General features: G+C 45.0%; 1 protein-coding gene across 4 annotated transcripts; it reads right to left on the bottom strand.

The window, feature by feature from the left end:
• Positions 1-4,094: 4,094 nt before the first annotated feature.
• il6r.S (interleukin 6 receptor S homeolog) lies at positions 4,095-21,972 on the bottom strand. 4 transcript variants are annotated; one of them, XM_041574557.1, is made up of 11 exons: positions 21,876-21,972; positions 14,247-15,183; positions 9,336-9,566; positions 8,266-8,389; positions 7,701-7,876; positions 6,073-6,233; positions 5,810-5,954; positions 4,985-5,025; positions 4,839-4,893; positions 4,574-4,691; positions 4,100-4,436 (listed from the first exon to the last, which is right to left on the bottom strand). In XM_041574557.1, the coding sequence occupies exons 2-11, from the start codon at positions 14,347-14,349 to the stop codon at positions 4,289-4,291; spliced, it is 1,302 nt and encodes a 433-aa protein (XP_041430491.1). In that variant the 5' UTR covers positions 14,350-15,183; positions 21,876-21,972; the 3' UTR covers positions 4,100-4,288. The 4 variants fall into 4 exon arrangements, with proteins under 4 accessions (XP_018089048.1, XP_041430491.1, XP_041430493.1 ...); XM_041574559.1 differs by lacking the exon at positions 21,876-21,972 and having other exon boundaries at positions 14,247-14,657; positions 14,702-15,540; XM_018233559.2 differs by lacking the exon at positions 21,876-21,972 and having other exon boundaries at positions 4,095-4,436; positions 4,555-4,691; positions 14,247-15,542.
• Between the last annotated feature and the right edge of the window lie 3,923 nt (positions 21,973-25,895).

Here is a 25,895-nt window from a genome sequence, read left to right as displayed (position 1 = left end):
ACTGCCGCCAGTGGTCCCCCTGCCCCAGCAGTCATTGTGTCTGTGACAGTCCCTCACTCATTGTCTGTCGGAGGCAGAGAACCCCAAAGCCTTTCCTGTTATTGAACCTCATCCATTGTCTCCTACAGGGTTGACACGACTGCACCGACTCTCCCACATCACTGGGACCCTTCATCCAATACCCACCAGAGACCCCAGGGGGTAGTTTTGTTCCTCTCGGCTGCCCAACTGCTTCAATATTCACATGCCCGTCCTCTAAGGTGCTCCCATCATACAAAGACCTTTTCTGACTCCATGGTGGTGTAACCTGCACCCCAAGTTATTTATAGGGTTTCCTGGTAGGAAAATCCCTTAAAGTAGGAAATTGCCTTATTTCATTTATACAAGGGAAATCCCTTCCACTGTCGGGCTTTTCTTCTCTCCTTTTTCTCTTTCTGCCCCTCCCCTTTTTCTTCTCTCCTTTTTCTCCTTCTGCCCCTCCCCTTTTTCTTCTCTCCTTTTTCTCCTTCTGCCCCTCCCCTTTTTGTCTCTCTTTTTTCTCCTTCTGCCCCTCCCCTTTTACTTCTCTCCTTTTTCTCCTTCTGCCCCTCCCCTTTTTCTTCTCTCCTTTTTCTCCTTCTGCCCCTCCCCTTTTTCTTCTTTCCCTTTTCTCCCCTTCTCTCTTCTCTCTTTTCTCCCCTATATCTTCTTCCACTCCCCTTTTCTTCTTTCCTTTTCTCATTCTGCCCCCTCCCCTTTCTTGCCTTTTTCCCCTTTTCTTCTTCTGCCTGACCCCATTCTATAGTTGTCTCATTTTTTCTCCTCTTGAACTCTCCATTTTCTACCTCTTTTTTTCTCTTCTGCTTTTCCCCTTTTCTCCAGTTTGAGAACAGTGAGAGGTCTTCCAGTAAGGAGGAACCAGGGTGCTCACATCAGAGGCAGAAGAGTTGGACCCCCAAGGTTCTGAAGCAGCACCAGATAGAGCAACAAGACAAGGTGGATCCCACTGTCCCCCTGGAGAAGCAGAGGTATGAGACCAGAGGGGTGCTGCATACGTTGGTGCTACGTTTCAATGTCTCCCATGGGTGTAACCATTGCTTCTTCTCCCACTCACAGCTGGTACCATGGATCAGTGACCCAAGACGAGGCCGAGATCCTGCTGGACTCCTGCCCGAGGCCAGTTACCTACTGCGCAACATCTGCTCTGGGAATAGCAAGTTCTTTATTGTACTCAAATGAGTGGCCCTCAGGGTTGTATAGTGGGGCCCAGATGGGCATCTGATGATTGGACCCACATCTCATCCCTTTTTCTCTCTTCCCTGCAGGACCAGCCAGGGTTGTGTTCACATCATTGTGGCCCAATCCAAGGACAACAAATTCACCCTGAGCCAGATGAGTGGAGCTTTCAACAGCATCCCTGAGGTGGTCCATTATTACTCCAGCCAGAAACTCCCCTTTAAGGGCTGAAAACACATCAGCCTTCTGTAACCGGGGGCCACCAAGCCACACTGAGCGACCAGTTCAGACTTCATGTTGGACCGGACTCATCTTCTTCCCTTGGCTTGAACTTTTCTATGAGTTCTCCTCCACCCTAAGCAAAGGTCTTCCAACCTCTTGTGATGCCACCTGCTGGCCAAACCCTACAACCCAAAATCTTCCCTTCCAGGTTCAATTTGTTCCCTGTGATTGGGGGTCAATGGCTCTGACCTAATTAGAATAATGTGGAATAATCTGGGGATCTATAGGAGGTGGGAATTGTGCTGACAGCCTGGTTATGGGCTGTTTTGCTTTACCGGTATGCAGGGGATATTGGCAAGTGTATTGGGGGTGCAAGAGAGGTTCTGTAGGACATTTTGGGTACAGTTCACGCAAAGGGGGTTTAATAGCTCCCTCTACTGGTATGTAATGGTCAGAACAGAGTTTGGGGTCCAACTGTAAGTCACTAGCCACTGTTATTGACCTACAACTTCTTTTTTGTTCAGCATCAGGCCAAGAGGCCAAAGATTGAGCACCCCAGTACTGGATCCATAACTGGCGAAAGTGAAGGTGTATTTTGCGCCCAATTGAGAATGTGATGGGATATTTGTATCCCCCATAACTCCTGTTAAGCCAAGCTGGCTGCCAGGGCATTCTGGGAGTTGTAGTTTGAATGTTCTGGTGTATTGCCTGGGTGAAGTCCCTGTTCAGCCTTTACTGTGGCCAAATAGAGAAAACACTTGTCCCCTTTATGCGGTGCTTTGTTTAGTGACCAGCAGAGGGCGATGTTACTGCATTAAACTGACCCACTCCAGGGGTCTCCCCCTGTGTATTATACATATATATATATATACAGGCAAATACATCTTTATATTTGTGCTCACGGCTTCAGGTGGGTTCTCCTGTTCTGCCCTGGGATTGGCTGCAACTGGGCCAGAATTATATCAGCAAAGTGACCCAGATGGACCCTGTTTCGTTTCTCATTCTCACTCATTCTACATTTGTATTTTATTCACTCTGCAACTCACACGGCCCCCGGAGGCAGCACCAGCAAAGATTAAAGACTCCCCAAACTTCCCCTTTGTTTCATGTCCTACTAATTAGCCCCAGACACTTTCTGTTACTAAGTTCATATCTCCCCTCCCCTGCAATTACCCATTTTACTGTAGAGCTGCTGGTGAGTTTTTTTTCCTCTTATTACTATTGCCAACTTCTGCACTGGTGTCAATAATGGGTTCCAGATACAGTCCTGGTCTATGGAAGAAGAGACCTACCATGGATCTATAAAGTTTCCCCTGGAGATCAAGTCTGTAGAACTGAACCCAGAGCTCTAGGTGAGACCTTACCAGGGATCTATAAAGTGGTATCACTTTCTCTCTGTCCCCTGGGGATCGGGTCTGTAGAACTGAACCCAGAGCTCTAGGTGAGACCTTACCAGGGATCTATAAAGTGGTATCACTGTCTCTGTCCCCTGGGGATCGGGTCTGTAGAACTGAACCCAGAGCTCTAGGTGAGACCTTACCAGGGATCTATAAAGTGGTATCACTGTCTCTCTCTGTCCCCTGGGGATCGGGTCTGTAGAACTGAACCCAGAGCTCTAGGTGAGACCTTACCAGGGATCTATAAAGTGGGATCACTGTCTCTGTCCCCTGGGGATCGGGTCTGTAGAAATGAACCCAGAGCTCTAGGTGAGACCTTACCAGGGATCTATAAAGTGGTATCACTGTCTCTGTCCCCTGGGGATCGGGTCTGTAGAACTGAACCCAGAGCTCTAGGTGAGACCTTACCAGGGATCTATAAAGTGGTATCACTGTCTCTCTCTCTGTCCCCTGGAGATCGGGTCTGTAGAACTGAACCCAGAGCTCTAGGTGAGACCTTACCAGGGATCTATAAAGTGGTATCACTGTCTCTGTCCCCTGGGGATCGGGTCTGTAGAACTGAACCCAGAGCTCTAGGTGAGACCTTACCAGGGATCTATAAAGTGGTATCACTGTCTCTCTCTCTGTCCCCTGGAGATCGGGTCTGTAGAACTGAACCCAGAGCTCTAGGTGAGACCTTACCAGGGATCTATAAAGTGGTATCACTGTCTCTCTCTCTCTCTGTCCCCTGGGGATCAGGTCTGTAGAACTGAACCCAGAGCTCTAGGTGAGACCTTACCAGGGATCTATAAAGTGGTATCACTGTCTCTCTCTGTCCCCTGGGGATCAGGTCTGTAGAACTGAACCCAGAGCTCTAGGTGAGACCTTACCAGGGATCTATAAAGTGGTATCACTGTCTCTGTCCCCTGGGGATCGGGTCTGTAGAAATGAACCCAGAGCTCTAGGTGAGACCTTACCAGGGATCTATAAAGTGGTATCACTGTCTCTCTCTGTCCCCTGGGGATCAGGTCTGTAGAACTGAACCCAGAGCTCTAGGTGAGACCTTACCAGGGATCTATAAAGTGGTATATCTCTCTCTCTCTCTGTCCCCTGGGGATCGGGTCTGTAGAACTGAACCCAGAGCTCTAGGTGAGACCTTACCAGGGATCTATAAAGTGGTATATCTCTCTCTCTCTCTGTGGGTTGGTACCACGTTCAGCTGAAGGGTGAGTATCCCTCCAAATTGCCCCTCTGTTTCTGGGGGTACACACCACTGTATCTTGCCCTGAACCAGGAGAGACGTTGCACCCAAATTTCTACAGAGTATTTATTTAGACGTAAACATTATTTACATCCAGTTGTCTTTTCACTAGGGTTCTGAATGGGTCCAAAATATAGTCTCTTTGCACTGTGGCTCCCCCACATCCCCCAAGTTGCACACAGTCTATTTGGGCTCAGATCTCTGCCCCCCAAGCTCATTGCTCACTCTGTAGTGGGGTCTCTGCTCTGTTTCCAAGCTTGGCAGGAGGTTTTTCTTGGGATTGAACCCCAGAAGGGATGGACCAGTACAGAGTCCTTAATTTAGTCCCCTTTGCTATACAGGTTGTCCACTTCTGGCGCTGCCTAAAAACGAACAATATGAGGCATGTCAGGGACAGGTATTATACAGAGGGCTTTGGGTGGTGCATCTTGACAACTAAATAGAATAGGGCCCCAATAACAAAACAGCCCAACCCCCCACCTTGAGGAGAGTCCAGTACCTTTTCCTTAGCAGAACCACCAGTACCAGCAGGAAGATAAAGCCAAGACTGACCCCACCAATGACAAACGTGTACCAGGGGGGCCTGGAGGGTGAAATCGGTATCCCGGAGTCTTCCCCTGTTACAGTAGAGGTAATAAAGGGTTAATTTTAACCGCAGAGTTATTGCCCATTATTGAATATAACATAGGCCTCAGTTCAACCAATCAGAAAACAGCATCCATCATGAAATACAGAAGTTGATTGGCTGCGGGTGTGAGACTTACCACTTTCCATTCCGGGGCTGTTAGGGTAGAGGTTGGTATAAAAGTTGCCGGGGACCTGAAGCGCAAATCATCGTATGAGGGTTCTATTATCAGGACATACACCCCCATTAACCCCACTCTGTTATACTGGGGGCAGAATCACTCACCTCCTGTGATGTCTCCGTGGTTGGTTCTTTCTGTGCAGAATCTGTGCAAAAGAACCCAAATCCACAATTACTGGGTTTTTTTTGCTATAGAGTCGGTTTCTGCCAGTGCAGTTTTTCAGATCTGCCAATCAAATCCAATCAGCCAGTCAAATCCAATCAGCCAATCAAATCCAATCAGCCAGTTAAATCCAATCAGCCAATCAAATCCAATCAGCCAGTTAAATCCAATCAGCCAATCAGAACCCTATACTTGGCATCATTGGCACAAGCATACATTTTAGTGTCAGGCTGGCATCGATAGGCGATTGGGAGAAGTGGGTGGGAGAAGTGAGGGTGCAAGAGGTGCTTTGTGTGGCCCCTCTCTGCCAATCATCCAATAGATTTGGGAGATTTCCTAATTGTTACAGTTGCATTCTGGTAATTATATCAGTTAGATTTCTCCCTGGGGGTGGAAAAAAATGAGATGTGGGCAGCCGTAGTCTCCACTGGGAGATGTGCCGGGAATAAAAGGGGGACTTGGAACAATCTGCAGACGTCAACCGAAAAAGCTGCCCTGGGAAACTAGAAGGCCCCTGACCCACACCCCTCTAATGTGTCTTTCCCAGTACCAGGGTTAGACCGGGCCTTCTATAGAACCTGAAACACAGGGCCCACTCTGGAGACAATGAGTCGTGTAGGATTTCTACAGATCGGTGAGGAAATAAGAAAGGTTTGGGTTGAGGCTCACCAAGGCCTTTGCCCATGGGAAGGTTCTCTAGTGCCAATCCTGCCCAGTCATTAAATAGTGATCAGCAAGTCACGCTCAGCACATGAGGCTTTTCATACCTGTCCATGGGGTTCCATTGGCCTCTTGGCTCCAGCTACTCCATGAACCTGAACCTTCAAACTCCTCGATGGCCCTCACCCGGACACAATGCCTCCTGCCCTTGAAGGCATCTACAATATGTAAAATACACTTTGATGTCATGACCTAGAGGAGAAATAAAGACAGGACACGGGTCACCAGAGATATGTAACTGCCTACCCCAAACTGTCAGTTCAGTACCAGAGATAACAAGCTGGGAGATGGCACCGTGCCACTGACTTACACTGGAGACATGTTGGGAGTTTTCTGCCCAGTACTGAACTTCATACAACAACTGGTAATAATTGCCGCTCCAGGATAGAGGTTTTTGCCAAGTCACTCGTAACTTTCTAGGAGCAAACTCAATTGGTGACACAGTCACTTCCATGGGAGGGTCCGGTTGCACTGGAAAACAACAAGGAATACCAGGGAATCAGCTGGTGGGAGACTCTTAGGTGGTCTACTTCTCTCAGATGCCTTCAGCTCACAGCTTTATACAATGGTTTAAGGAGAACTAAACCCTAAAAATGAATTTGGGTGAACTTATTGCACGAGGCTAAAGTTTCAGCTTGTCAATAGCAGCAATGATCCAGGACTTCAAACTTGTCACAGGGGGTCACCATCTTGGAAAGTGTCTGTGACACTCACATGCTCAGTGGGCTCTGATTGGCTGTTGAGAAGCTAAGCTTAGGGCTCGTCACTAATTATCCAGCAGAAAATGAGCTTCCCTGGCTGTAATATAAGCTGATGCTACAGGTTTGCTGATTATTCAATTCTGATGCTAATTGCACTGGTTTCTGTGCTGCCATGTAGTAATTATGTGTATTAATTACTAATCAGCCTTATATTGTGACATTTCTATTCTATGTGTACTGTATATTGTGAGTGGCTCCCTAAGCTCAGTAAGTGACAGCAGCACAGAGCATGTGCAGTGAATCAGCAGAAAAGAAGATGGGGAGCTACTGGGGCATCTTTGGAGACACAGATCTTTACTGCTAAAGGGCTGCTAAAACATCATGTACAACATTTCTAGCTACTTCTTTAGTTTAACTTTCCTTGTCCTTTAATTGCAATAAGCAGATGCTGGGACCTGAACATGAGCCCATCATGGGACACCAAGGGTGGCTAAAAGCAAATCTGGGAATTGTGGGAGGCACTGGTTGGCTAGGAGCACAGCAGGGAGTTTTGGGAAGCCCAGGTTGAAAAAAGTGACAGGACATTGTAGGAGCAACAAGTTGGCTGAACGTACAGTAGAGCATTGTGGAAAGTCCAGGTTGGTTAGGAGATAAGCAGGGAGTCATGGGAAGCCCAGGTTGGTTGGGACAGTGGCACATCTTTGTGACAACTGGTTTGATTCACTGGTTCCTGCATACTGAACATGATGGATAGATGGTGGTGCAGGTTCCCCCAAGATACCTAGCGGGGTATCAAGTCAGCAGTAAAGAGAAACAGAAAGCACAAACGTTGCATCAAAAAGGTGCTCAAAGTAAGATCTTCTGATGTTCCAAAGATGGAAGATTTATCTACCAAAATGTTATCCTATTTTGAAACTCTGTGGCCATAATAAACGGGTGGAACCCCTATTTGATGCAACGTGTGTGACTTCTGTTTTTCTCCAAATCATTGTAGGGTGCCCGAGTTAGTTAGAAGGGCGGTAAGTCATCGTGGGAAGTCCAGGTTATCTCCAGTAGAGTGGCCAGTGATTGTGTGAAGCCAAGGGTGGCTAGGAGAGTAGCTGAGCATTATAAGAAGTCCAATTAGTTGCAGAAAACACAGGACAAAAGCAAGAAATGGTGGGACGGTGCAGTTGGCTTGGAGCACAGCAGGGCACAGTGGAAGCCAAGGCTGACCAGACACAGGACAAATACTTACGAATAGAGATGTAATTGACCATAATGATGTTACTTATTGTGCTGTCTGTCTGGCTGGACACACACAGGGACAAGAAGTAGTTCTTTTTGTTGCCCTCTGTGTAATGGAGGAGGCACTGGTACTTCTTGGATAAGGTGAAGTAGGAACAGGAGCTGATTTTGGGCTGAGCTCTATACCTACAGTGAAAAAACAGAACCTCAGCTCCTAATAAAAACAAACCGTTCTGCAGCATCTGGGAGTCCAGCACACTCCATGCCCCTCACTCACACTCCATCAAATCCTCACTTCATCCATTCATACACATAACATGCAGAATCCAAAATGGAGACCCAACTAAAGCCTTACTCAACTCAAACACTGGCATATGCCCTAATCCAATTTGCCACAACCTGCCCAAGAAATATCTGCCACATCATTGGCCGTTTATAGGTCAGGCAGTCGGGACAATAAACTTCCAACTTACCCAGGAGGGGCCAAAGAGGCATCTATATGAGTGAGATGTTTAATGGATATTTCTAGTAGTCAAGTACTCTCTATATCAAGTCATGGAGAACTCGGTACTTACCTCACGCTTGAAATGAGGGTGACTTTGGTTCCATGAGGAAGACTTGAGTTGTTTTTCCACTCACAGGTGATGTTACTGGCTGGGTGCCGCAGGTAGCACTCCATCTCTGGCTTTTCCAACTCCTCTGTGAACAAATAACACCCAAGAGGTTACTGAGTCGTCATTCAGCCACAGACATGGATTTGGGATAGAGCTATCTACACTCCCATCCAACTGGGTAGCTCAGCCATCTCATTCACTGACCAGCTCAAGTTCCTCTCAGTCTAGACCCTTCTGTAGATTTACATTAGGGAATGTTGCTCCCAGTGGCTTCAAAGTGTCAATAGGCAAATCGGCTTATATGGAAAGGATGTCAGACCAGAAGATCTGGCCTACATCAGTGGTTAGCCACCTGGACCTACAATTGGATCACATACAGGGTCAGACTGGGTTGGCCCAGACCCACTATTGCCGCTTGGGGTTGCGACTGGGGCGGGGAACCTGTGGTGTCCGACCCTGATTACATGGACTGTTAGGTCACATCCAGAGCCCTTTTAAATCCCTGACTGAGAAAAGAAGAGATAATGTTCAGAGAAGTCATCATTTTGGCAGTCAAGAGTGAACAAGTCTGCAGTCAATATAAGCCCATGTATAGCCAGCCTGGTCAAAAAAGTGAATATGACCAACCACATGGGAGGACATGTGTTGGACTTTAGGGAATGTACTTAATTAAAGGGTTATTACACTCATTTATGTCCAAAGGAACTGTATGACCTTTGTGTGGCCTCCATATCAGATGGCCCAAAGCAGAAGCATCGGCCCAGGTCGGTGATTGGCTTCTTTAGCCAAGTGTATGGTGTCATTATCAGACCAGATCTTCTCTAAGGTTCTCACCAATTAGCCCTCAGCCCAACCAGTCCCCTTAGTCCAATGTACAATGTGCAACTGATCAGTCCCAAAATGTGTGTGATTGACGTTCCCTTTTTAGGTTGCCCAACAATCAGCATCTGAGTAACAACTCAAATGAACCATGATTGAGAAACATCTTCACATCCAATCACTGCCGTTCCTCAGAAGCTCATTACACTCACCTGCCACCAGGAGCTCCACTGAGCAAACACTTTGCTTCTCCTTAATGCAAGTGTAGAGATTCCCATCTTTGCTTTGGATGGAGTTCAAGAGCAAACGCCCCTCTTTCATCATCCTTTTGGGCAGGAAAGACTCGGCTTTGCCACGGCGCCACAAAACATCTCCTTCACAGCCCGGGCAGGTCAGGGACACGTTGGAGAGAAGAAGGGCAACTTGACTATGTGGGGGGAGCACTGGGAGAAGGAATGAGAAGAAGGAAAGAATTATCAATAGGTAACAGGCTAAAGGGAAAGTAAAGGGACAGGGAGATGGAGATGGGACCTGCCAAAAGGCAGTAACACTTTCCCTTTGTTTTATGTGAGGGTTTCATTTTTTTTGAGTAGGACCCAAATGCTAAATGAATTGAGTCACATGACCCGTCTCAATACTCAGTCTGAGTGGTGCCTCCCACAGAGAGACGGGTGCAGAGGTGAGAGGCAGTAGGTGAGGGCAGAAAGCCGCCAGTTAGTGACTCATTGGCCACTGATCTTGTTTTCTTCATCTCTGTTGAGGCAGGAATAGAGACTGCAGGTGGGTTTCACATCCAATATATACAATATATAGCCTGACTCAAATAAATAGGAGCTGTAGTCCATTGCGTCCTGACTGTGCTTTTCATCTAAATAAAATCTAATGTTCTCTGATAAATCATGGTTTTGTTTTTTAACTTACTGCCCTATTCCCCCACCCCTGTAACCATGAGAGTTAGCTTAGAAAGAAATAACGAGCTCTGTAAAACAACCCCCTCCCACGTCCCTAGAGAGTTGGCTGAAAGAGGGATGATGAGCTCTCTGTCCGTGTCTCATGATTATAGAAAGGAGGAGTAAGTACAAGTGGTTCTGCCTCTCTCTCCATTCTGTGTAAGTGAAGGACACAAGGCATGACATTAGTTTCAAGTGCAATTTTTTCTCAAAATTCTTTGACCCACCCATTTAATTTGTCTTCTCCTTCCCCAACAATGGCTCTAAAGAACAAAGCAGAGGGAATGAAGTGTAATGGGAAAGTGCCTTCAATCTCACTGTTCAGCAACAAATTAAAAATGATTTGTTAAGCTCTTATTGTCCCTATATCAGACTTAGTAAAACACTTATTATAATCTGTCATCTGTCTAGTTCCTTCCCCTTTAAGCTTCCTTGATAGTATTCTCGTTCCACGTATTTCCTGAGTCATAGACACACTACTATTCCCTCTAAAAGCTTCCATGAGAGTATTCTAGTCCCGCCTACTGCTTGAGTCACAGACTCACTGCTCTTCCCTCTAAGAGCTTCCATGAGAGTATTCTAGTCCAACCTACTACATGAATCAAAGACACACTGCCCTTCCCACTGCAAGCTTCCCTGATAGTATTCTAGTCCCACCTACTGCTTGAGTCACAGACTCACTGACTTTCTCCCCACAAGCTTACGTGAGTAAGAAAGTCCAACTTACTCCCTGAGTCACAGACTCACTTTTCCCCACTAAAAGCTTCCATGAGAGTATGCTAGTCCTACCTTCTACCTGTGTTACAAACATACTGCCCTTCTCACTGAAAACTCCATGTGAGTATTATAGCCCCACCTACTCCCTGAGTCACAGACTCACTACCGTTCTCACTTCAAGCTTCCATGAAAGTATTCTAGTCCCACCTACTACTTGAGTCACAGACTCACTGCCCTTCCCACTTCAAGCTTCCATGTGAGTATTATAGTCCCACCTACTCCCTGAGTCACAGACTCACTTCCCTCCCCCCCTAAAAGATTCCATGAGAGCATTCAAGTCCCACCCAGTGCCTGAGTCATAGACTCACAGCCCTTTTCCCTGCAAGATTCCATGACATTGTCCTAGTCCCATTGATTGCTTGAGTCAGAAGGTCAATGCTGTTCCCCCATATATCAGGTGAAAATGCCCCCTAACATTGCCTTGGGGTGGGGGCTACAAGCTACTGCTTCAATGAAAGGAGCTGAAACTGGATTTTGTCTGTCAGCAGATACACTATGGATTAAATATTTACTATGGGCAACTGGAGGGGGAACAGTCAGTTCCTGTTAATTCCTATTAATAGAGGGGGTGGAGGTTGTGGCCATGGTTTGGGGAGGAGAGAGGAGACCCAGGAAAAACAGCAGGAAACATAAATCTTTCTCTCTCCAGAGGTTACTGATGAGGCCCCAGTGCTTGTATACTGTATGGGCCCCTTATATCCTTATATCTGAAGGCTGTATATGGTTTATAAGGTTGTGGGGGTCATTACTGTAAGTAGGACTGTCCAACCTATAGCCCAGCAACTCATCTGTATTCATGTAGAATTCATTGGAACGTTTTACTGGCTATTTGTATTGTGCGTATCATTAGTAACACAATTACACACAATAAACTAATTTTGTTATCACCTTGGTGAGTGGTAATGTGACCATATCACATAAATAATAATACAGATACTGTATATCGAATTTTACAAATTAACATGATGGTGGAAGCTGAAAGTTTAATTTCAACTAAACTGAGAGTATTCATGCTTGGCCACAATAATATGTCATACTTCTCTATTTGCCCTACTGTCTCAATTTGCCCCACCATCTCCATATTTCTCCATCTTGTTCTACTGTCTCCATCTTGTCCTTCTGTCTCCATCTTGTTCTACAGTCTCCATCTTGCCCTACTGTCTCCATCTTGTCCTACTGGCTCTATCTTGTCCTACTGTCTCCATCTTGTCCTACTGTCTCCATCTTGTCCTACTGTCTCAATCTTGTCCTACTGTCTCCATCTTGTTCTACAGTCTCCATCTTGCCCTACTGTCTCCATCTTGTTCTACTGTCTCCATCTTGCCCTACTGTCTCCATCTTGTCCTACTGTCTCCATCTTGTCCTACTGTCTCAATCTTGTCCTACTGTCTCCATCTTGTCCTAGTGTCTCCATTTTGCCCTACTGTCTCCATCTTGTCCTACTGGATCTATCTTGTCCTACTGTCTCCATCTTGTCCTACTGTCTCCATCTTGTCCTACTGTCTCAATCTTGTCCTACTGTCTCCATCTTGTCCTACTGGCTCTATCTTGTCCTACTGTCTCCATCTTGTCCTACTGTCTCCATCTTGTCCTACTGTCTCAATCTTGTCCTACTGTCTCCATCTTGTCCTACTGGCTCTATCTTGTCCTACTGTCTCCATCTTGTCCTACTGTCTCCATCTTGTCCTACTGTCTCAATCTTGCCCTACTGTCTCCATCTTGTCCTACTGGCTCTATCTTGTCCTACTGTCTCCATCTTGTCCTTCTGTCTCCATCTTGTTCTACAGTGTCCATCTTGTTCTACTGTCTCCATCTTGTCCTTCTGTCTCCATCTTGCCCTACTCTCTCCATCTTGTCCTACTAGCTCTATCTTTTCCTACTGTCTCCATCTTGATCTGCTTTCTCCATCTTGCCCTAGTGTCTCCATCTAGTCCTAGTGTCTCCATCTTGCCCTAGTGTCTCCATCTTGTCCTACTGTCTCCATCTTGCTCTACTGTCTCCATCTTGTCCTACTGTCTCCTAGTGTCTCCATCTTCCCTACTGTCTCTATCTTGCCCTACTGTCTCCATCTTCCTTTATTGTCTCCATCTTGTCCTACTTTTGCCATGACAACCATCTCCCCATGCCATAGGCTGCAGGTGCTCCTTTTCTTTTTGCATAGTTTATGTATATATAATATATTCCTGGTCATTAGTGAGCCTCTCACATTCTCAATGATGGGCCCTAATATGTGCACTGCTCACAACATAACCCCAGTAACAGCAGCTCTGGAAATACAGGAGGATATAGGGGCAAAGATCTAAGAGGAATTGTGCAACAGCCCAGAGTGTGGTGATGAAAGTGTTAAGAGGGTTAATTTAGGGGTTAAGGAAGTCTCTATTTCTGAATTCTCACAAGTCGCATGTATCTCGCAGGCAGCAGGATGCGCAGGCCCCAAGAAGTAATGTGTATGCAAAGCACCCGTGCAGCCGACTCTCACCCAGATTTACATATGGGAAACAGTAACATCTGCCTGAGCTGCTGCAGCCTGCACCGGAGAGCTGGGAGACACTAACACCTTGCACTCAACTGAATTAAAGGAGAACTAAAGCCCAACACAGAATTCAGCTACACTATACACTACTGTATAGATACAATATGAACTTTCCCTATTATAACTACGTTACAGTTGATAACATGTGTCACACTCCCCTTTGCTGACTCTCAATCCCCATAAAACCAACATCCCATGCCTGTCTGGCACTAACCTTTACCATTACCCACCATGTAATGTTGGTGCAATACACGTGATGATGGTGTTTCTACAAGGAGTGGCCCCAGGCAGCTCCCTAGGGTAGGGTCTCCCATTATACCACTAGAGTGTAAGCTCCTAGGGGCAGGGTCTCCCATTGTACAACTAGAGTGTAAGCTTCCTGGGACAGGGTCTCCCATTACACCACTAGAGTGTAAGCTCCTGGGGTAGGGTCTCCCATTATACCACTAGAGTGCAAGCTCCTAGGGGCAGGGTCTCCCATTGTACAACTAGAGTGTAAGCTTCTTGAGACAGGGTCTCCCATTATACCACTAGAGTGTAAGCTCCTTGGGAAAGATTTTCCAAATTCTATATAATTAGGCTCCAACCACCCTTGAGGTGTGGATAATTACTATAACTGCATGGGGAGGTGGATGAATGACCCAAGCACTTGCACAAGACTAGTTGTTGAATGGTTTCTATGGTTACCATGCTCTGCATCTTTGCACCTATACTGTCTGTAGTTGTTTTTTGTTATTATTTAGCTCAAGCAAGAAATAGAGATAAAAACGGAGCATTAATGATTTGGACTGCAAGTGATTACTGGGCAGAAAGTGTATTGTTTTAGGGGTAGTTGAGAGGAAAAGGTCAGAGGGCACATTTACCTGGTTTAGGGCAGAGGGATTGATGGATGTGAGCAGAGACCAGGAGCTGAAGGAGAAGCATCAGGAGACACAATGTCCTGCACTTGGCACCCAACACCCCCATTCTCAGTTCGTTGTTTCCGTGTCGGTGTCATTCGCTCCGTTGTCGTCTTCTCACTGAACTCTTCCTTCTCTTTATCTTCTTCCTTCTCCTTTTGTACTTGTTTTGTCTCCCTCACACCCACTTACCCCATCAGTCCTTCTCTGTCTATTTCTGTGGCCCTAAGTCTTACCACAGGCCTGGCACCCACTTCCTCTGGTGCCCTCTCTGCCCCTCATACACTGTATGTGTCTCCCAAACTTTAACTGGGCAGCCAATCAATCTATTCCCCCTTAAGCTTGTATGTTACCCCCATCAATACTTATTCCCACCTATATCTGCCCCAATATCTCTTGCACCCAGTACCTATTCCCACCTATATCTGCCCCAATATCTCTTGCACCCAGTACCTATTCCCACCTATATCTGCCCCAATATCTCTTGCACCCAGTATCTATTCCCACCTATATCTGCCCCAATATCTCTTGCACCCAGTATCTATTCCCACCTATATCTGCCCCAACATCTCTTGCACCCAGTATCTATTCCCACCTATAACTGCCCCAATATCTCTTGCACCCAGTATCTATTCCCACCTATAACTGCCCCAATATCTCTTGCACCCAGTACCTCTGATTTTAGCCCAAGTACCTTTTCAAGTACCATTGATTAATGCCCCAACTTTCTTCTCTTCTGCTGCCCCATCAACCTCTTTCACCTTCAACCTTCCCTATCTGTTACCTTCTCTCTGGATTCTCAGTCCTCTCACTTACTTCGTCCCTCTCTCTCAGTCTCTTTCGGGTGCTCTGTGCCTCTCGCTGCTCAGTCTGACTCTCAACTCAAGCTCAACCCACTTTCCTGTTGAATAAACATCAGATTAAAAGGGAACAAAATACAGACATGTGGCCTATTGAGTGTCACTGAGAGTTTGTGCAATTTCGGGACACTATTTGCTGATAAAAGGGGATTTGAAATCTTACTACATCCAATCAGAGAGGCGATGGAGCTTATTTACACAGATTAAAGGGAAACTCCTTCCAAAATGTTGCCTAGTGCAATAAGGTATAATTCTAAACATCTTCTCAACACTTTCATTCCTCATTCTCACTTACTCTTGTCTGTTTATGTTCAGTGCACAATTGGTTTAAAGAGAATTGAAACAGATACTGATTTTCACTAGTCTCACCTAGAGCTCTGGGTTCAGTTCTACAGACCCGATCCCCAGGGGACAGACAGTGATACCACTTTATAGATCCCTGGTAAGGTCTCACCTAGAGCTCTGGGTTCAGTTCTACAGACCCGATCCCCAGGGGACAGAGAGAGACAGTGATACCACTTTATAGATCCCTGGTAAGGTCTCACCTAGAGCTCTGGGTTCAGTTCTACAGACCCGATCCCCAGGGGACAGAGAGAGACAGTGATACCACTTTATAGATCCCTGGTAAGGTCTCACCTAGAGCTCTGGGTTCAGTTCTACAGACCCGATCCCCAGGGGCCAGAGAGAGACAGTGATACCACTTTATAGATCCCTGGTAAGGTCTCACCTAGAGCTCTGGGTTCAGTTCTACAGACCCGATCCCCAGGGGACAGAGAGAGACAGTGATACCACTTTATAGATCCCTGGTAAGGTCTCACCTAGAGCTCTGGGTTCAGTTCTACAGACCCGATCCCCAGGGGACAGAGACAGTGATACCACTTTATAGATCCCTGGTAAGGTCTCACCTAGAGCTCTGGGTTCAGTTCTACAGACCCGATCCCCAGGGGACAGAGACAGTGATACCACTTTATAGATCCCTGGTAAGGTCTCACCTAGAGCTCTGGGTTCAGTTCTACAGACCCGATCCCCAGGGGACAGAGACAGTGATACCACTTTATAGATCCCTGGTAAGGTCTCACCTAGAGCTCTGGGTTCAGTTCTACAGACCCGATCCCCAGGGGACAGAGACAGTGATACCACTTTATAGATCCCTGGTAAGGTCTCACCTAGAGCTCTGGGTTCAGTTCTACAGACCCGATCCCCAGGGGACAGAGACAGTGATACCACTTTATAGATCTGGTAAGGTCTCACCTAGAGCTCTGGGTTCAGTTCTACAGACCCGATCCCCAGGGGACAGAGAGAGAGAGACAGTGATACCACTTTATAGATCCCTGGTAAGGTCTCACCTAGAGCTCTGGGTTCAGTTCTACAGACCCGATCCCCAGGGGACAGAGAGAGACATGTGGCAATGGACACTTTATTGATAACTGAGGACTCCAATGGCTTGTGCTGTAAGACATTTAGTGCAAGTTAGGAAAGGGTTGAGTTCTAGTGAGCAGATCTGGATGTGTAAAGGGGGAAAATAAATTAAAGGGTTTGTTCACCATTGAGTTAACTGTTAGTATCATGTAGAGAGGGATATTCGGAGAAAATTTGCAATTTGTTTTCATTTTTTATTATTTGTGGTTTTTGAGTTATTTAGCTTTTTATTCAGCAGCTCTCCAGTTTGCAATATCAGCCATCTGGTTGCTATGATCCAAATTCCCCTAGCAACCATGCACTGATTAATAACAGACTTGAATATGAATAGGAGAGGCCTGAATAGAAAGAGGAGGAATTAAAAGTGGCAATAACAATACATTTGTAGCCTTACAGAGTATTTGTTTTTTAGATGGGGTCAGTGACCCCCTTTTGGAAGCTGGATAGTGTCAGAAGAACGAGGCAAATAATTAAAAAACTATCAAAAATAAATAATGAAGACCCATTGAAAAGTTGCATAGAAGCGGTCATTCTAAAACGTACTTAAAGTTAATTTAAAGGTAAACCGCCCGTTTAAGAGGATAAAGGGGTATTAAAATCTGCCTCCATCTCAGACAATGAGTACAGAGTAAAGCTGGCCATAGATGTAAAGATTTTTAAAAGATCAGATCCTGATCGTGAGACCACGATCTTCTCGGAACGATCGTACGATCGTACGAATTTACCATCAACTAAAAAGACCAATTTGGCAGGAAAACAAAGGGGAGCTGCCCGCTTGGCCCTGCAAACATAGAGAGATTGCACTGGGACCGACAAAGATTTTTTGACCTGGCCGATCAATTTCCCGACAGATGTCGGCCGAAAAATCGTAAGATGTACGATCGTTCGAATACCACTAACCGCACGATAATTTCGAAGGATTGGTCGGACTTCCCTAAAATCGGTCGTTCGGCAAGAAGAATCGTCGCGTCTATGGGGACCTTTAGAGTATATACATAGTCTGCATGTCCAGCCTGTGCACTAACCCCTGTTCACAGACGTTGGGAGAGGGAATGATCGAGGCTGATGGAGAACACTTGCGCATCCTTGATGTCTCCCCGCTGGGCTTCTTTTTCTTTGGGGGGCTCCTCTTCACTTTCATCCAGGGGGTGATGTATTTCCATAAGAATTTAGTACAGAATTGTACCCAGAACTGCTCCAACACATAGTGCCACAACAGGACCCACCACCAGTCGTTACCAGCTCCACCAAAGGAGAGAGAACATATTGGTACCTCCAATGGTGCTCCCATGGAAAGGCAGTAATATAAGAGCTTACGCTATTTACCTGAGGACATCTAAACCCCAACCTGCCCTGGCAGAGAAGAGCCTCAGGACTAGGTCCCTCGTAGGATTTATGGGGTAACTGCAGTTTGCACCCATTGACAACCCAATAGACAAGACAAGCATTCCTACTACAATAGATTACAAGCCCCGAGGAACCGGTTTGTTCTTGGAGTCCACTATAGCCAAGATACCGACCAACAGCATGGCTGTTCCCATCATCTGCATCAAGGGCAGACCAAGTTTATACCACTGGCATGACTTCTAGGTATAGTCACTACTTGACTATGTGGTACCAGGTTTATAGTGGAAAAGGGTCAAAGGGGAACTAAACCCCCATGTCAGCTTCTGTGAACCCCACCATGGAGTCCTGGGATAAGAAGTGATATGGCTAAACATGGCAGCTGAGTATCTATGCATTTGGCATTTGGAACAAAGCACTTTTTAAGTGTTGTATTGAGGAGGAGGCGTGGGGAGGATGGTGTATGGTGTCCTAGATAAGAATGGTTTAGTTCCCCTTTATGACTTGACTGTATCACTCCCTGTGGCGCTGACAATGTGCTAAGTCTGGTCTCACTGTACTAACCAACATATTCCTCATTTTCTATTTTTGCCTTTCCGGGCTGCTGCTTTACAAAATGTGTTGCCGTTGGTGTAGTTGCCATTTGTATAGTTGCCATTCCTAAAGGAGAACTAATTTTGCACCGTGAAAGAAATTGTCAAGACATAAATTCTATATTTACACTGGTTGTTTCAAGAGCCACAACCAGAAAGAAAGAATGTTGTGGCTCAAAGACGTCGCCTGGTCTATGAAGACACCACGACCCACCTGGTGTAGGAAGCCATTGGCAATGCCCAGGTATGGGGCCTGGTAAGAGTTAAAGATGGACGCTGTCTTTTTAGGTCCAAAGTTGGTCAGGTCTCCTTTAGTGTAGTCTTGGATGAAAAATACACACTCTTTGTTCAAAGAGAAGATAGGCTTAATCCCCCTCCAAAATCCTTTAACGGCCTTAATAACATGCATTGACCTTAGTAACAAAAATCGGGGGACTGTGAAATTGATGGAGTTCCCCCTGAATAGAGTAATGCTGGGATTAAACATGACTGTATACATGAGGGCAGGCAGGTGAGGAATGTAGACACATTCATGATATTATCAATATAAAACTGCTAATAGCATGAAAACAAAAAAGAAGAGCAACATTACATTAAAGGGAGACTGTCATGGGAAGAAAAAATTTTTTTTTCAAAACACATCAGTTAATAGTGCTGCTCCAGCAGAATTCTGCACTGAAATCCATTTCTCAAAAGAGCAAATATTCAATTTTGAAATCTGACATGGGGCTAGACATTTTGTCAATTTCCCAGCTGCCCCTGGTCATGTGACTTGTGCCTGCACTTTAGGAGAGAAATGCTTTCTGGCAGGCTGCTGGTTTTTCCTTCTCAATGTAACTGAATGTGTCTCAGTGGGACCAGGATTTTACTATTGAGCGCTGTTCTTAGATCTACCAGGCAGCTGTTATCTTGTGTTAGGGAGCTGCTATCTGGATATATGACTATGAAGATTTTCATTCATCCAGGTCATGGTATATCTAGTATAGGTAAATCTAAAAACAACTGGACTTGCTGAGTAATCAATGAAGATGTTTCACTACTCATCCGAGCAGCTTCTTCAGTTATCTGGTTACCTTCCCATTGTTCTTTTGTTTGGCTGCTGGGGAGGAAAAGGGAGGGGGTGATATCACTCCAACTTGCAGTACAGCAGTAAATAGTGACTGAAGTTTATCAGAGCACAAGTCACATGACTGGGGGCAGCTGGGAAATTGACAAAATGTCTAGTCCCATGTCAGATTTCAAAATTGAATATAAAAAAATCTGTTTGCTCTTTTGAGAAATGGATTTCAGTGCAGAATTCTGCTGGAGCAGCTCTATTAACTGATGCATTTTGAAACTATTTAGTGAAGAGACACACAGCATTGAGCCCTTACTTGGTCTACTTAATTGGTGAATATACAAAAACAGGAGACCAGACACCACCAATACATTCTGTATATCTAAATTAGCATTCTAAAGAAGAGAGCTGATTTTGTTTCAGTAGCCCACAAGGAGCCATTTAGCCATTAATTTGGCTCCGAAACACAACGTTTGTTTCAGGCTTCATAAAACTCGCGATAAAGTGTTTTATATGGAGCTTTGAGAATAGAACAAGTGTGTGAGCTTTCCTGATGCAGGGTGGTAGAGCATTCCGGAGGTGTTGGGATGGTGTCTATGGGGAGATAGGAGCAGTTATATAGACAGGACCAGAAGAATTCAGGGCTTTGGTGGACATGATAAGATTTTATACCTAATGCACCACTTGACCAGGAGACTTTAGTAGTAAGGTGGTGGAGATTTAGGTGCAGGTGAGATGATGGGACAGCAGCTGTAAGGAAGAATTGAAGTGGGTGCAGATGGAATTCTGGGAGACCAAAGGGAGGTATTTTCGCAATGTTTACTAGAAAAGAAGCGGTGTATTCTGGTCAGGGATGAAATGTGGGCAAGGGAAGGGAGGGAGTAGTCAAAAGTTGGGAGACTGGATGTAGGGTGATGGTGTTAGCCAGAATCTTAAATGGAGGGAAGGAGCCAGGTTTAGGTGTGAATATGAGCGTTCAATTTTGGATATAAATTCGGTTTTAGATGGGGAGCAGCTGTCTAAGATGCTTATGCTGTGGAGGCATTGTGTGACTTTAGCCTGAATAGCTGGATGAGGTGGATCAGATTAGAAACTGTGATTCTGTGTTATTAGCATAAAGGTCATGGGAGAATCTGAATGATTTGAGGAGGTCACCAAAAGAGAGAGAGAATTAAAGAGAGAAGAGGCCCTAGGACAGACTCTTGAGGCACATTGACAGAGAGGTCTTTTTAGAAACTGTTACACTGAAGATGCACAGTGGCCTCAATAAGTGTGGTCCTTATCAGCATGGACATCATTGGTTGGTTGGAATCATTTCAGTGGAGTGACCTGCGCAGAAACCTGACTTAAAGAGGTTGAGAAGATGGTTTTGATGAAGATCAGTCTCCAACGGTTGGAGATGATCCATTTTAGGAACTTGGAAAGGAATGACAGGAACGACATTGTCTTTAGTTATCAAGGAAATTTGGATCCAAGGAAGGTTTCTTAAATATTGGTCAAAAAGGGCATGTTTGAAGCAATACATTATAGTGGGCTATGAGCAATTCTTTGTGATTGCACTTGATCCACTGGATGTTAGAAGACAAAAGATGAAGCTGATGAAGTCAAAGGGATCTATTTAGAAAATCCCTTGAAGACTAAAGAAAGTGACAATATAGTTGGCTCCCACAGTTATTTCTTGCGTTGCCCTATATACCTCTTCTATAGGCAACTATTTTTTTGCCAGCTCTATGCCATACCCCATTATCTCCTACGGGAGATTTCCATTATGACATCACATCAAGGCCTACTTCAACTTTGACTGACTGAAGGGTCGGAATGATCCAAAATCTTAGATGATTTGGGACTTCTGCGAGCAGTCGTTATTATAATCATTGCTACTTTGCTACTTCATTTAGAAGTTCCTTGGTTTCTATGGTCCACAAGGATTCCAAATGCCCAGAGATGACCACCTTGCAACCTGCGTTAGATGTGGCCCTCAGAGTGATTTTTATGGTTTCCAACAACATGCCTGAAGGCAATGTTGCATTTTTTGAATGACATCTACTGTTTTATTATAATCCGGTGCTAAAATATTTAGTATAAAGGATAGTTGGCCTACAGCATGGAAACAGTTGGACCTCCAAAGGGCATGCTTGATCCATCAGGGATCCCAGTCAACTGGGCCTGTTTTAGTAAACCATAAGAAGTCTTTACAACCAGACCCTGTGTAACTGCCATTCAATACATTGCAATGTTCCTTGTATTCATTTAATAATGGAATAAGTTTAGCTGATTAGTAGCCACAGATATTCTCTTTATGTCTATCATTGCTACCAACCCTTGCAGATCTGACCCGGTCATGGACTTCTGATGTCAGGACCAAGATCCCAGGTGTTAAATCTCCATGGGGTGCGATTGTGAGTCTGCTTGTGTTCAGCCACACTTCTCGGTCTATAGATTCAAATGAAACTCTGTTTTGTAACAACAAAAGTTCTAGGATTACACAATAGTCCAGAGTGTTGCAATACTGCCTCCTGTACTGGGCAACTGCAGAGCTGGGATTGAAGGTCATGTTGTGGCCCCTCACTTCCACATACTGCAAAATACAGAAGTACAGGGGCCCCGGCTGTGTGTGGAGGACAATGAGCTTTATTTTACTGAAAACTGAAGGTTTATTTGGCTTTTTCTTCCCCAATTGCACTTGGGTATTACCCCGTCTGACTGTAACTGATCATTTCTTTAGAATAATTGTTTAACAAAAGCCGTGCAGTCTGCACTTTCTCAGGGAAGTGGTCAGATGTCCAAAGCCAAAGCAATGAGTATTTATATCATTGCAAGTCATATGGCAGCTTCCTTCAACATCAAAGCAAACATGTGTGCCCAGAACATTCCTTCTCTGTATATTTGTATTTATACATATGGGAGGAGGTGCCATATTGATTCCCTTAGACAGTACAGTATGAGGGTATAGCTTATTGTGTGCCCAGAACATTCCTTCTCTGTATATTTCTATTTATACATATGGGAGGAGGAGGTGTCATATTGATTCCCTTAGACAGTACAGTATGAGGGTATAGCTTATTGTGTGCCCAGAACATTCCTTCTCTGTATATTTGTATTTATACATATGGGAGGAGGAGGTGCCATATTGATTCCCTTAGACAGTACAGTATGAGGGTATAGCTTATTGTGTGCCCAGAACATTCCTTCTCTGTATATTTGTATTTATACATATGGGAGGAGGAGGTGCCATATTGATTCCCTTAGACAGTACAGTATGAGGGTATAGCTTATTGTGTGCCCAGAACATTCCTTCTCTGTATATCTGCATGTATAAGTATGGTGGGAGCTGAATTACTGGGTAACACAAATACAAATGCTGAAAGCAGAATTGTGATGAATCAGAGGACACTTTGCCCAGGCTGTTATTGTCGGCTGATTATTAACTGTTTAGCATGATTAATATTCCCCCATATTCTCATTACTGACAATGGTGTGAGGCACCAGAACCAGAACCTTACAAAAGACTTACAAGGCATTATAAGGGATAATGTACCCCCTACTGTAAATGATAAGGATATTAGAAGTCACTGAGGGGTTGTTCTGTGACCATATAAAGGCACAAGGCTGCAGGCTGAGTTATACAGGGAACTCTGAGTATCACTCATGTATTATAAGGGATAATGTACCCCCTACTGTAAATGATAAGGATATTAGAAGTCACTGAGGGGTTGTTCTGTGACCATATAAAGGCACAAGGCTGCAGGCTGAGTTATACAGGGAACTCTGAGTATCACTCATGTATTATAAGGGATAATGTACCCCCTACTGTAAATGATAAGGATATTAGAAGTCACTGAGGGGTTGTTCTGTGACCATATAAAGACACAAGGCTGCAGGCTGAGTTATACAGGGAACTCTGAGTATCACTCATGTATTATAAGGGATAATGTACCCCCTACTGTAAATGATAAGGATATTAGAAGTCACTGGGGGGTTGTTCTGTGACCATATAAAGACACAAGGCTGCAGGCTGAGTTATACAGGGAACTCTGAGTATCACTCATGTATTATAAGGGATAATGTACCCCCTACTGTAAATGATAAGGATATTAGAAGTCACTGAGGGGTTGTTCTGTGACCATATAAAGGCACAAGGCTGCAGGCTGAGTTATACAGGGAACTCTGAGTATCACTCATGTATTATAAGGGATAATGTACCCCCTACTGTAAATGATAAGGATATTAGAAGTCACTGAGGGGTTGTTCTGTGACCATATAAAGGCACAAGGCTGCAGGCTGAGTTATACAGGGAACTCTGAGTATCACTCATGTATTATAAGGGATAATGTACCCCCTACTGTAAATGATAAGGATATTAGAAGTCACTGAGGGGTTGTTCTGTGACCATATAAAGGCACAAGGCTGCAGGCTGAGTTATACAGGGAACTCTGAGTATCACTCATGTATTATAAGGGATATAGGTTATTATTCAGACAGAGGACATGTATAAAAAGCAATAATGTGGCAGTAAATTATACCCTAAATAATAGAAGGAATGTGCTGAGAAAAGTAGTTTTTCAGGAAGACTTATTGAAAATGTTTTCAAAAACCCTACTAGCCCTGCCCACATATTTTGTATTGGATCCCGATGTTCCTGCCGGTTGCTGTGCCAAGTGCACAAATAGATGTGAAATTGATTGATGCTATTCAGAAAGATACCTGCGCCCCTCCATGATGCCCCCTCCAGATACCTGCGCCCCTCCATGATGCCCCCTCCAGATTCCAGGCTCTCCTGTGCCCCCTGCCCTCCTCAGCACAAGCACTTTGGATCTCATTGATAATATGGTAGTATAGTAGTATAATATAGGGACCCGGGTCCAGGACAATTGGCCAGTGATAAACACAGACCTGCCAGTGCTTCCAGAAGCCACGTCTTCTACAACACTAAGGCAACATTAAACCCATAGCAGGGTCTGTAGCCCCCTATACACAGGGCAGGAGATAACACGGGAAACTATCACTGGGCAGTTCCAGGACAAGTATAGAAAGAATGGCATCTTTGTTGGCTGGCATCCATACTCCTGGGCAGGGCATCAAAGGCCTCAACTGTCAGTTGTCAACCTGCCACCCCCAACACTTTCTATGAGTGTCCCGTCTTGTGATTGAATATTACTCTTCTAAACTGGCCAGAAAGCACTTCTTGGGCAAGGCCCCAACCTCCTTAATCTTCATTATCTTTACTTTAATCATGTTAAGGAGGTCCCTGCCCTGTAGAGGTTACAGTCTAATGTACAACTAAATTGACTGTGAGCTACTTCTCTGGAACTGGTCATTGACTTTATTAATCTCGTTTGGGTTTATTGTCCCTTGTGCTAATCTCCTGTTGTTATGTAAATGGGTGGAATTTGGGTGGGATCATGTAAAAACTCGGGTTGGAACCCAAATCTCTTGCCCCACTGGTTTCCCCAGTGTGCAAAGCAAATTGGATTTAAATGATTGGGGCTCGGTCCCCTGCCTGTGTCTGTAGTGATTACCAAGGGGTCAGGCAGTGGGTGGGAATCTCAATATGTGGGAATAAAACAACTTCTATTGGAATTGAATCTCAATGCCAGGCAGTGGCTGCAAAAGGTAACGCTGTAGTGGAAGTAGATAGAATTCCAAGCATTAAAATAGGCTATAGACCATTAGATTGTGTTCTGAGAGGGGCAAAGCTTTGGGTGCCCATCTACATAAACTCAGCCCTTGTGTTTAGTGATATTAAAGGGGAACTACACCCCATTAATGTTTTGCCTAATGAAAGAAAAACATAATTCTTTGTAACTTTCCCATAGCCATCCATTAAAAAAAAAGTGCTTGTTCTCACTCATGAAACAATGTAGCTGAATGAGACCGATTAACAGACCTGGAGGAAGGCGGAATTCTGCTACATTGTGTCAAGAGTCGGAACCAGAGAACAAAAAGGAACAGACACTGCGTTCAGTAGGGAAAGGGATTATAGATCATTAGCAGCCTTCCCCGGTACTGTCACTTATATTGACTTAGCCTCTCTTTAAAGGGACAGCATATAAAGGGAACAAAAAGCTGCACAAATCTATATATATATACATATCAATACTAATAAGAGTCTTGCAGACTACATCTCCCAGAATTCCCTGCCAGCCAGTAGCTCTACTACCCAACAACTGGAGGGCTCCAATCTTGTCAGCCATGAGCCAGTTCATATGGAAGTCAAGTCATTTTACATTTCTCACTCCACACACACTGATGTCCCGAATAAACAAATGCATTCCTTTGACTGTGACATTTATACATGTCAGTGCTCTGTGGTCTGTTTGCTTTGTGTACCTCTCTGTCT

The sequence above is a fragment of the Xenopus laevis genome, chromosome 8S (assembly GCF_017654675.1).
Source record: "Xenopus laevis strain J_2021 chromosome 8S, Xenopus_laevis_v10.1, whole genome shotgun sequence".
Classification (NCBI taxonomy): Eukaryota; Metazoa; Chordata; class Amphibia; order Anura; family Pipidae; genus Xenopus; species Xenopus laevis.
This window is presented reverse-complemented; position numbering and strand designations above follow the sequence as displayed.